The sequence below is a fragment of the Lepeophtheirus salmonis genome, chromosome 3 (assembly GCF_016086655.4).
Source record: "Lepeophtheirus salmonis chromosome 3, UVic_Lsal_1.4, whole genome shotgun sequence".
In the NCBI taxonomy this organism is placed as follows: Eukaryota; Metazoa; Arthropoda; class Copepoda; order Siphonostomatoida; family Caligidae; genus Lepeophtheirus; species Lepeophtheirus salmonis.
Genome location: NC_052133.2, coordinates 48805360 through 48818395, shown reverse-complemented (window position 1 = coordinate 48818395; position 13036 = coordinate 48805360). Strand labels below are relative to the sequence as shown.

General features: G+C 31.5%; 1 protein-coding gene across 1 annotated transcript; it reads right to left on the bottom strand.

Moving 5' to 3' along the window:
* Positions 1-6613: 6613 nt before the first annotated feature.
* On the bottom strand, positions 6614-8572 carry LOC121115255 (calpain-A). Its single transcript, XM_040709458.2, has 2 exons — positions 8082-8572; positions 6614-7992 (listed from the first exon to the last, which is right to left on the bottom strand). The coding sequence occupies exons 1-2, from the start codon at positions 8494-8496 to the stop codon at positions 6719-6721; spliced, it is 1689 nt and encodes a 562-aa protein (XP_040565392.1). The 5' UTR covers positions 8497-8572; the 3' UTR covers positions 6614-6718.
* Between the last annotated feature and the right edge of the window lie 4464 nt (positions 8573-13036).

Sequence of the window (13036 nt, the reverse complement as noted above, 5' to 3'; positions counted from 1 at the left end):
GGACTTCTTCAAAGCCATTAAAAATTTAGAAGAAGAAAAAAAAAAGAAGAGATAAACACAGAGGGGGGCCTTATTTATTGTTAAGAGTTGAAATAGGCAATTTTCTCCAGAGTTCTTGAGAAAATATTTTGAGGAAACCATTCGTGGGAGTCCATAAAAAACTCGACTGCCTAAAGAAATATGGTTTTTTTTGGGGCTAATTCTTGGATTCTTAAGCCTCCCTTACTTCCATGAGGTGTTTATACATTCCGTAGACTGAAATATCCTTTCTATATCTTTTGTGTATCACTTTTTTTCTTCAATTATATTTTCTGTATTTGGAAAAAAAATTATCGAGGTTTCAAAGAATGTTTTGATGCGTTTTTGTTATTTTTTTACTCTTTGAATTATATTTTGGTCAATCCTCTGAAAGTCCTAGACCGGTCTGAGACTCTTATATTTTTTTTTTTGGACTGAATTATGTCGGTCCAACAAAAAAGCTCGATCTGGACCGGTCTCATTAAAAAATTCAGTTTATATCGGTCCAACGGAAAAGTTCGGTCCCCCAAATAAAATCGGTCTAAACCGATTTTACAGATAAATTGTTTATAACATGACATTATATATTTTTTAATTACAATGACGTTATACGAAGTTTAAACAGAGATGGCTCGGATTAATTTTGATCCTGCCGTCTCTTATATGTATATGTACAGTATTTGTTTCTAGAACTTATCGTGTACTTTTGAGATTTTTCGAAGAAAATTAATGACAGTTTATATAGAAAAAAAAAATGGTCTCTCATAATATATGAGACCAAAAACATCGGTTCTTTAAGTGACACCGAATCAAAATCGGTCTACAAAGGAGACCGAAAAATCGGTCTCGAAAAAATGACTTCAACCCCCCCTGACCCATTTGAAAAAAAAATTTGGTGCAGGATCGAGTCTCAACACTAATAGTAACATCAATTTAATCTCAATATAAGATAAACCAATCCCCCTTAAATGACTGTAGAAGTCCTCCTTTGCACTGGTTCACCCATAACCTATTAAAATCCAGTAGTACATTAAGGATAATATTGTGAGTTTGCCGAAAAAAACTAATATTAAATGTTTTATTATTGTTTTCTCAATGTGTTTTTCTTATTTATTATGCACAGGCATGAATACTATGGTCTGTCAGTATGCCAAAAAAAAAAAAAAAAAAAGTACTTGTACCTATAATTCCAGAACAAATTGTGATTATTATTCTATTATTATGTTCTATTATCATACTGGGGTTAATATTTGCAGAAAAATAAGGAAGAGTTAATTAATCTTTGGATTAGTATTTACAATTATGAATTATAATAATACTAAATAAATAATCCTTTGGTGGTCTATATAAGTAAATCTATTTGTACTCTTTGATATTTAGATCTGTCAATCAAAAATGACTTCTTCTCTAGGGAGTCAATGGAATTTTATCCTCTTAGTATTTTTATATGAAAAGATTTTCTTTGACCCTCAATCCCATTTATTTTATTAGCATTTTGTAATTAGAATATACACAAATCTCCTTTGTCGTTTCTACATATACCTAGAGTCATTTGTTCCATGTAAGGATTAATGAAATATTTATTATGAACTTTCAATAAGGGGACATTAAGAGAAGGAAGAAAAAAACACTCAAGAATGAAATTTTTTTGATAAAATTTCAAAAATCCAAAACTATTCTCATAAAATGATTTTTTTTTTTTGGAAAAAAAGTGGATAGATCAAAAATCCACAACTGTTCGCAAAAATTTTTTTTTTTTTTTTTGGGGAAACATTTCAAAAATTCATAGCCCTTTATAGAAATTTAATTTTTTTGAAAAAAAAAATTTGAAATTTTTTAGATTTTCTCTCTTTATGTTGTAAATAATATGATTAAAGCTGGGTAAAAAAAACATTATTCCAATTTCCAACTACGAAAATCTTGCCCGCTTTTTAGTTCATACGACTGTACATATTGAGGACTCAAAACTTGCAATATCATGACTAAATTACAAAAGTCGTGATTTTAATAGACTCAAGAATAGACAACACGGAACCAATTTGTGATATGTTTGATTACTATATTGAACTTTATTTTTTATTCAATAGGTCCACTTCCACATGCAAAAACAGTCTTGACATGCCGGCGAACAGATTGGCAGCTCTTAATGATGTAAATAGGAAAAGTAACGTCACAGTTAGCAGAATAACATTGTGCCATCTATATGTGAAGCACGGGACTTTTCAGTCCATGTGTTATAATATAATCAAAGATGTAAAACCCCCCCCCAAAAACAACCGATTTTTTGTCTTTTTTTGAGAATATATTTTTTTGTAAAAAAGTTTAAGTGAGTCCCTAAAGATCAGATCGTGACATATGTTCGCACATACACACTCACCAAAGTCACTATAATCATTATTAAAGCTCTTTTATAATTGCCTAGCCTGGAAGAAAGGATGGCTAATTGAAGTCATTTTTTTGAAGTACGTTAACAAGAGTTCAAAAACGTTTTTTCAAACGTTTTTGTTATACCCTTTGGAATTAATTACAACTCTTTAAAAAAACTTTGTGTGTGTGTTTTGTTCTTTTTCTCTCTGAAGAAAAGCAATAAAAAATGTACCGCGAAATTAGAAAAAAAGGTTTTAAGTTTTTCTTAATCTTTTTTTCGATCAAAGATTAATTACATATCCATTCTATGTAGTTATATTATATCAGTAGGGGAGACCAACGAAGGTTGGACTAGTCTCCCTTTTTCTCAAACATCAAAACCCCTTCCTACATGAAATGACATCACAATTACATTATACATTATAATAAAAATTATTATGGCAATAAATCAATGTTTTTTTCCCCCAACTTTTCCTACAAATATATTCGATAAAAGCTGATTTTGAGGAGTAAAACTATTTTTGTAATTTTACACTACGTTCTTTATAACCTTTCCTAGTACTACGTCAGTCCTTATTGTGGACTGAGGACCGCAGTTTGGTCCATTTCAGTCTCTGTCCGGTCCAGTTTAGTCCTAAAACATATAAAGTTCGGTCCTTGATAACGTTATTCAACTTTATTTTTCAAATCAGTTCTATTACTGACTGTCCAAAGGACTGACGGTCTTAAGGATAAATCCTTAGGAATAATAGGACAATTACTAAGATTTGAGATTTGGTAAGGATCAGTACAAAAGTTGCAAAAAACAATGCAATTTTCATTGCATTGTTTTTTAGTCTTTATTGCTTTACCGGAAGTAGTAGACAGCATTTCCCGGAGTAATTAGGCGTTGCCTAAATAAATAAATTTTGCCCTAAGAATAAAGGTTCAGGAGGAAAATCCTATGTGCAATGGGCATGTAAAAAAAAATAAGAAACCAAAAACAAAATGGTAACCCTGACAATATGAAGAATGTTTTGGATCAGAGAAATAATCATACTCATGACGTTTCATTAGATCATCTACAATCAGCTGTGATAAGGGAGGAAGGAGAATGGAAATAAACAAGGACATATGCTAGAATAATCTCCAATGTCGATCCCCAAATTTTACTTTGAGTCCAACAAAGACTTACGATTAAGACTCTGCTACAAAACGTCAGAGTTCCACTCCGTATTTTATGAACACATACGAATGTTCAATAAGGGTTTGAATATATGTAGGAAAGGATAATCACTACTCAGGAATTAAATAATAATGACAACTGCTAAGGAAAAGAAAATTCATTCTTCAGATTACCAATTCCGAAAGTACGAGCCAGTTAAAAAATTCCCCGGATTTACACTGCTGATTATAGAAGATAACTTCCCAACAAGTCCTCAGTATTACTCTCTGTTTTCATGGACACACTTACCCGTAGCTATTCAATATTCATATCAATTTATATTTGTTCTCTCCTCTAGAATAAAATAATAATAATAATACAAGTTTGAGAAAAAAACCTTATATGATATGATGTGAGAGGACGCACTTTAGTCTCTAGAGCACTCACTGACTGTGCTCTAATTATACACGAAACCTCATTACATTTCACATTTACTATTTTACATAACAGAAACAGTTCTTTTGTAACTACGCTCGATGCTATAGGCAAAACACTTGCAATTTTTAATTTCCCTGGCTATGGATTTTTGTACAAATAGTGATCACGTGGTCTTCTGTTTGCCATTTTGCTTTAAAGCATCCAGTTGAAGTAATTGAAACAAAAACCCAAAAATTGTTGTTAATGTTCCCAGTCTTCCCTACTTGATTATTTTCTTTTTCTCTTCAATACCCAAAGGTCTTTAATGGGTAAATCTATTTAAGAAGCTTCTTCCTATTTCTGGAGTTTTTTTTTTTTTTTTTTTTTGCCGACAAGATTATATCAAGATAAATGAGTAAATAAATGTGTATGTAATACCAACCTAACACAAAAATTAAACCAAATATGGTTCTGTTTGAGTTAGTTACTTGAGCACGCACAGCAGGGAATCTAAACAGAGGAGTTGTTGATTTCTATAACGAAAGGAACAAAGACTGGTTGTAAATTGAGGATGATGAATGCTCCAAGAGTACTCAAGATGTACTTTACTTCTACCGCCAATGACATGTTTGTTGCTTATACAACTTTACTTCTTTTAACGTTTTGGCGATCGTTAAGAGTAAAAAAAAATATATAAATAAGTTGATAAATCATTGTATACAAAAATGTAACACTTGATGAACATTGACGTCGGAATAGGTGAGGAATGCCCCCTTTATTTTTAACTTTATCAAAAGTTGCATGATTATCCTTTCACCAAAATGTGACGTCATTATTATAAAACTCCCCCACCCCCTACTCCACACGTATGAATAGCTAACAAAAAAAAAACATCAGTATCCGCAAGATAGCGTACATATGGCTAACTTGTCGTAATCTATGTAAAAAAAAGGGTTTGTCTACCTGTCTATATAAAAACAATCCCGAGGTGCACTGTATACAGGGTTTTTAAGATAAATCCAGACCTCCTTTGACTGCATCCTGATCAATAGGGGAAGCATGTAGATGTTTGTAATTCTATTCACAAGTTCAAATAATACAAAAGAAAAAGAATCCTTCAATGTGTTCGCCAAAAAATTCGTTCGATACGAGCCCTAAAGTATTTGTAGGCCTTGACCACGTCCGTGGGGGAGACTTTTGTTCCAGTACTGATTGATGGATGCATTCCAGGAGTCGATGCTGTTATGTGAATTGTCAGAGACCTTCTTCTCTAACTCCCCCTAAAAGAACTAATCCCTGGGATTCATATAGTTAGAGGGAGTGTCAAAATAACAATTTGCCTTCTTAAAACAAGCTTTGGGTTTGCAGACCTTGTGAATGGGGGATGATACTTGTTGAAAGGGGAATTTGACACTATTAGCCTCAGCTTGCATCCAAGATATAACTTGGTCAGACAGTAGTTCACAGTATCTATAGGAAACCCCCCTCTTTTTTAGCTCAAAGAAGATGGTTCATGCCACTGCTGTTGCTCCTAATGACCCCAAGGGTCATGATGCTGGCCATAAACTTGGTTTTAAAGACATGGGGGACATAAGCTCTCTCTGTGGCTAAACATTTGTAGTTCTGGATGTTTTGGGATCTGTCGACATTCCATTGTTTCTGATACGAATAAATGATAATTCCGTAACCATGGGACTTCAAATCATTCAGTAATTTTCTTCCTTGGGCTGCCCGGGTGGCCTTGATTTTGTCTTTAAGGATATTTCTTTTGTAGAGGCGATATGTCTTCATCCTCAGGTCAGAGTTTATGGCCTTGGGGTTATTATTATTCTTTCATGCTACGTCATATGAATTGATATATGTATTGAGTAGTTACATGTAAGTGTGAGGATTTATATTCTATATTGTATACACTTAATTACTCTGGACAGTGCGGGTACTACGTTTTGTACTAACAAATAAGTATAGAAAGTTTTCACTGACGTCATAAATTGCATTGTAAATGAAAGTGACGTCATCTTGTGAATTTACATTTGATATTTCTGCTACATAAACAGAACACATCAATCCCATCAATCTTGATTAAATTCTGTCAAATGGTTTTAAGAATAATATAAGACATAAAACTTGCTTTTATTACTACTTGATACGATTTATGAACGTTGCTATTTGAATGAAATCAAGGTAATATGTATTAAAAATCCCTAAAAATGGCAATTCGTACATTTTTTTTATCGATAAAGGTGAGGAAAAGTAGGATAGTTAGACAAAATGATCTTATTCTTTGCGTGGTAATAGTTAATTTATTTTCTACATTGTAGAAAATAGATTGTATAAAGAACTGATAACATATTTTTAATAGATATTAGCGTCTGAAATATAATAAAACTAGGAATTAGTTGGATATATTTTTAATAGAAGGTACAGTTAAAGTCCTTTAATTTGTCGACACCATTTTTGACATTTTAAAGGGTTTTATTCAAAACCCTTATGACTTCTCCCTCAAACTAAAATATTACATAGACACACATAGTACCCATAGTTTAAAAAATTTTATACAACTAAAACTACAGAATAGTAGACATCGTGTATTTTTACGTGTGTCCCTCAAATATGTGAGTACTCAGGCTGTAATAAATGCTAAAAAAATCTAATAAATAATATATATAAATTCAATTATAATTTATTTCATCAAAAGACTGCAAGTGAATAATCACAAATAATTTGTTAACACCTAAATCCCATTAATTTTTCAACTGATAAGGTATATAATTAAACAAAATTAAATAAAGTAGGTTTCTCCTTTGGTAGATAATCGGCAGATCCTTGTAACTCTGAAGACTTTTCAGAAAACACACGAAGAATAAATTCACCGGGAATATCGGATTCAAAAGTTGTTGGAATAATGATGTAATGTCCCATCTTTAACTTCAATCTCTTGTTTACTTCTCTAAAGTTGTAGTAATGTTGTGTGAATCCAACGATTGGTAAGCTAATCAAATCGTCCATTTTTAGAGGTAGCTCCTTATCTTCACTCACTTTATAAATAACGAAACCAATGGAGACTAGCCCTGTCCTTTTATAACTTTTTTGCATCAAGGAAACAATGACCGTGGACACATCTTCCAACTCATCCTCACTGTCACTATCTTTTTCTGTCAAAATCAATTTGAATTGAGGATTTTTTACAAAACTCCTAAAATTATTGGCGCATCCTCCTGCTGTTTCTCCAATATTCCAACTTCCATGAAACTCCTGTTTATACCAAAACAATTTTCCGCTAGCTATTTCCTTTTCATCTAAACTATCCTCAGTTAGATGACACACTTCCAAGAAATCAAAATGACTGAAAAAATCCTCCTTAGATATATAAAATTCCCCATCATCATCTTTATCATGATTCAATCTTTCCTTATCCTCATTGGCAAGAGTATTCCATTCTTGTGAATGATCTGACCATGCTCCTTTCCATTCCATAAAATTTCCCCAAGGGTTTCTAACTCTCAAGAGATCTACCTTTTTATTTGACGCTGTAACGGTTGTAAGACCAGTCATAGAGTAGGCATGTCCTTGAACCAAACCATTATCCAATTTATTTTCATATACATTTTGATTTGGCATGATTCCAGCACCCATTAATGAATTTCTTTTCATCGCTTTACGCATGATTCTAAACATGTCCCGAGGGATTTGTTCTAGGTTCATTAAGTCATAATGCTCAGGACAACCTCCTGTAAAGTCAACCATGGCCTCATTGATGAGTCCACCACTAAGGGACTGATAACATCCATTCAGTTTTGCATATGCTTTTTCCAAAAGGGAGGACCAGTACTCATTCGGACTATTGGACTTCATGAATATTAATTCGCCGTTTAAAGTTGGCAAATAATCATCCACAACGACTTCAACCCATTCTCCAAAACGATAAAATCGAAAGCGGAACATCCCTTGACTGTCTTCAAAGTTTTGATCCATTGGTACAACGTTTTGAAATAATTTAGGCTTTAGAGTAAGGTTTCCAACGGCTGCTAGGAACCAGCAATCCCCTAAGGAATTAAACAATGGACGGAAATAAATTAGACATAAGGATTTTTAATATTAAGCTTCCTGATAATGATTTATCTCTAGATATTACCTAGACGCCCTTGATTTATATCAAATCGAGTGGCTCCTTCTTGAATAAATTTCGGATTTAAAGATAATTCAGACGCCCTCATCCATTGTACATAGCTTCGTCGATTATGCAACTCCGAAAAAATAGAAGAATCATTTGGCGGAAAGGCCGGATCCACAAAGAGCTTATTCCCTTTTCTCAATTTGATGATGATATTTTCGTAAAATTGCTCAGCATAGTGATTATCCTGCCCACCAAATCTGAAATCTACTGAATCATCTTCTTCCATAGGAACACCAATGTCCGTAATGGATTCATTGTCCTCCTTGTGATATTCTTTAGGGTCGAATAGAGTATCAAACTGATCTGAATTTGAACAGCGGGGCTTTGTTCCAATATTAAAAGTGTTATGCTTTAATCTCTCTTGTGTCTCCATTATTAAAAGTCTTCCAATTAAGATATATGAACTAAGGACTGCACTTATACTCGATATATATTTAAAAAGTTAATATTTAACAAGAAATTATATATTTTAAGTGCAAATATTTATACTATTTAAAACTTTTTATTCAAATTATTTCAAAAAATTAAGTGTTAAAGTTGATATTTCTACAACTTGTTTCTTATAACGATTAATTTAACATAGTTAATTTAAAAAGAAATAAAATTATGTCGTCTGTTAACACAAAAGCCAGCTAGAATAACTTTATCTCAACGAAGTGTGGATTACATTTGGATTCTTCAATGAATGATTGTCAATTTTTAACAATAAATTAATCATATTAACCTTTTCGAAACGCTGCAAATTATACTTAAAGTTGCAAAATTAATCTCAATGAAAGAATGAGTAGATGATAATTTTTTTTTGAAAGGGACCATATTGGGGCTAGTAGAAGTCCTTTAAATCAAATAAAGTCATTTAATCACAAGTAAAATTCTTTGGTATCTTATCTTATTGTACAAATTTGAATGCAAAGCCTATAATTAAATCAAATATGTCTATGAATTATGGGTCTGTTTATTGTCTATCCTATAATGTAATAAAATAGTTTAGATGTCTGTTTGTGTGTGATGTACGTTCCGCTTAGAAAAACAATCATAAAAACGCATTTATTTAAAAAAAACGGAGACAGATACAAACTTTAAACGCTAAAAGTTTTTCATAATTTTTAGTTACGTACATAAGACCATGTTTAATTCTGATCAGAACAGATTTCTAGGCTCTGGAGGGCAAGTTTGTTTTATCGCTAATCATTTGATTTTTTTAATTTTTAATATAACAAGATCGATTTCCCATGTCTCAAAGTTTTTTTAGGTATGGGTTGTAGATTTTAAAATGCACCAAAAAAGTTAAAAATCCAAAGAAACGAATGATTGTAGTAACAGAAAATGGAATATTAAATACGAATTAAAAAAGGAATTAGAAAGAGGATCAGCGAGTTAATCTTAACATGTATCTTTCATCTTCATATTGGTTGAAGAAGGAACATGGCATGTTTGCAATGTCAATATCAATAAATAAATCCCTCGGTCAAACATTGAAAAAAAAAAAACTTTGTTATTTACCAAAATCAGTATTTTGATTTGGTCAATTATATTTTGTATTTTCAAGAGTGTCAAAAAGGGTACAGGTTTGATTATATTTATAATTTTAACATAAATAAGATAAATATAAAAAAATCTAGTTAATTTTTAATTGTCTATCTTCAAGATAGCGTGTTCGTGCATGTAGGAATTAAGAGAACAAATTGGAATTTTCTCCATATCTTGATTTTTGTGACCTCCACAACAAAATTGAATGGAGGTAATGTTTTTGCTCCGGTCTGTTTTTAAACTAGTTAGCTTTTTTTGTTAGTCAACAGGATTGCAACAAAATTTACAGATCGATTTTGGTCACTCTTGGTACGAAGATTATATATGGTCACAGTAAGCGGTCATTAAATTTTGAGAGTTCAAGATCAAAAGTGAAAGTCAAGAAAACACACAACGTACAAAAATGCATCATCCACCATAACTTTGGAACTAATTGAGATACATAGCTCAATTTTATTTTAGGGGAAGTTTAGCATTCTACCGAGCGCCCATTTTAGATTAAGATTGATTTGATGTTGACGGACCAAATATGTCAAACTAAATTCTATTAAATATATAAATCAAAATGTATCATTGATTTTTTTTTAAAAAGAGCGAATCATCACATTAATTAATTACCTTTGAAAAAGTTAACTTATTTTTGAAGAAAATACTTAATATTCTACATTTCCATAAATTTAAATATACTTAATTTTACCTTTTTAGTCATAATATTGACTGTTAAATCTCGGCCATTTTGGAAAAGGATAAACAACCAAATTTTATATGAATTAAAATCTTTTTCATTAATATTTAGGTCAATTGTAAACTATTGCCGTGTATTCAGATGTCAAAATATGACCAACCAATGAAAGGATTTGAACCTAACTGCCTATCAAAAATAAATATAAGGTCCTAATAGAGCGTTTTTAATGACGTTTCCATTGTAATAGTTATTTTTTATAAAAGTCTTTATTCATATTCTTGATATATTTTCAAATAGATTTAAAACAATAAAAAATATTGAGAAGAGTCGTATTACTAAAAACATAAATAAACATTCCAGTTTAAAATTAGACAACTTATCCAAGACGTAACAACAATTGAAGTATCATTTTATCGACTTGTACGTAAGCTGGAAAGCTCAGGGTTTTTTGTTTTTATAACTAATTTCTTATACTTTAATATATGGAAATATGAATTAATTTCAATCACTCAACCTTCATTAATTATTGGATGAGTAATTTTTTAGTTTTAATGGACCACCCAGTAGTCTTAGGATCTACATATCAAGTTAGAAATTTTGAGAAAAAAAGGGGCCCGTTGTCTCATATCTGGAACCGTCCATAAAGTTTCTAAACGTGTATGATTATTGTACCGGACCAGGATACCCGTTAGACTCGCTGGTTGTGCTGTAACAATGGTTGACCTAAAAGTCTGCAATTGTACTTATTACACTCTATCCAGTAATTGTTTCAGGTGAGTAAAAATATAATAAATAGTCAAATATCGTTAGCAGTGTTATAAAGAATATATCAGCATCAAGAATCGTTCTATCTCTATTTAATTTCTCTAAATTTGTGGTATATCATGTCCATGCTCAATGACAAGAACTCTTGAAGTATTGCGACAATAAGGCAACTCAACGAATGAATCTAGAGCACTATTAAAGAACTTCCCAGATACTTTACAAGGACTATTGAAAAAGAGAAACTCCATGGATATTTGGAACTGTGAAGTTAATTTTCATCTAAGACTCCAGGCTTAAAACAGTAAATTGATATCTGAGCCTATAGCCTTGTAACATAATTGATCAATGATCGTTTGAAACATCAAATCCAATGAATTTAAAACTACAAAATCAAAGAAGATACTTAATCCATCCTTTAGGCCACCATCTCCATGAATTTGCTTTGTATTTCGTTGTCAGCTGTCGATGTGTCTGGTTTTTTTTCTTCTCTACTAATCAGTTTTCTAGACGTTGATTGTTTGAATTTGAAGTGGATGTTATTAAGCTGTGAACAATTTGCAATAATTATTAAATAATCTATTGATATATAATAGAGTTTGTGTGTGTCCTCTATGACTGTCTACGCCGTATGACCTAAGAGGATGAAGTTTTCCATGGGTGTCTCTTATGAACCACCTCAGGTTAAGACAGAGGTGTCGATTTTCGAGGGGAGGGGTCATATAAGGTTGTTTTTTTCTTTAACCAAAACACAGAATTTGTTTATTGGAGCTTAAGGAGACTAGATAAGGGGTTGAGTTATAAATCAAAAAAGTGATTGGCGTCTCAAAAAACAACTATACGAAAAACGAAGTTTCTAAATTTATTCAAATCAAGAAAGTTATGGGCAAAATATGAAACCAGTGAAAAGTGCACTTTAGTTTTTTTCAGGTCCAAAAAATGTATTTCCAATGAAATATTGGATTCCTTGATAAAATAAAGTTTGTCAAAATTTGTCTGAAAATTTGTTTGCATATAAATCTGAGACACATACACACACACACACAAAAAATGGATTTTTAACTGAAATAACTGTCATTTTCTGAATACATTTTCAATTTTTTTATTTGGTTCTCTTTTTTTCATCAAATGTCAATTTTAATTTGTAAGAAGAACTACACCAAAAAATTCCATTATGTACATAAAATTTTAGACTTTAGTTCATATAGTAGTATTTTCAATTTTCAGAGCATTTTATCACATAAATTATACAATATTTGGAAAAATAAGCCAGTTATCGAGGGTTATTTTTTTTTGATGACATAGCTCCATAACTTTTTTGTTTTTGCAAGTAAGATTTTTGTTTTGGTATTTTTGTGTTTCTCTTTACAATTCCAATAAAAGTTGTTTAAACTTTTTTTTTTTTTGCAAAATTATTGCAAAAAAGCTTTTGCACTTTTTTATGGCGATCGGGCAATTTTGTTACAAAAATTAAATAAAATGAGTTTCATCTAGACACATTTTTTATGCATATTCGTTGCTATGGCATTTGCCTTTTATAACACAATTTTTTTATTCTTAATGTTATATATATCAATATGCTCATACGCACCGAATGGTTTTAAACATTAAGAAGAATCACATTGCCAATTGTCAATCTGATTTCCCGCTCCCTCCTTGGCCTGAGGAACTTCTGGTAAATCTTTGCTTGTAATTCCATATTTGGGAAGAATTGGGAAACAACTACTAACTTATTTTGGGCCTTTATTCTGCTTTTGGGGGAAAGGTTGCGAGATACAATAAAGGTAACGACTTGTCTTCTGAACATTGATCATAGTGTTATATTACTAATAACAAAATTTATACTTTATTATTTTGTAAGCTATTTATTTTTCTGATTCTTTTCCTCGTATCAGTGTTCTAAACGATGATGAGTTGAAGTTGAATCAGCTCTTTT

What these genes read in the sequence shown, in the direction of transcription:
- LOC121115255 (XM_040709458.2), bottom strand. Translation starts at nt 8,496, where the DNA reads ATGGAGACACAAGAGAGATTAAAGCATAACACTTTTAATATTGGAACA. An exon ending in TATAAATCAAGGGCGTCTAG is followed by an intron (nt 7,993 to 8,081) that starts GTAATATCTAGA and finishes TTAATTCCTTAG; the next exon opens with GGGATTGCTGGTTCCTAGCA.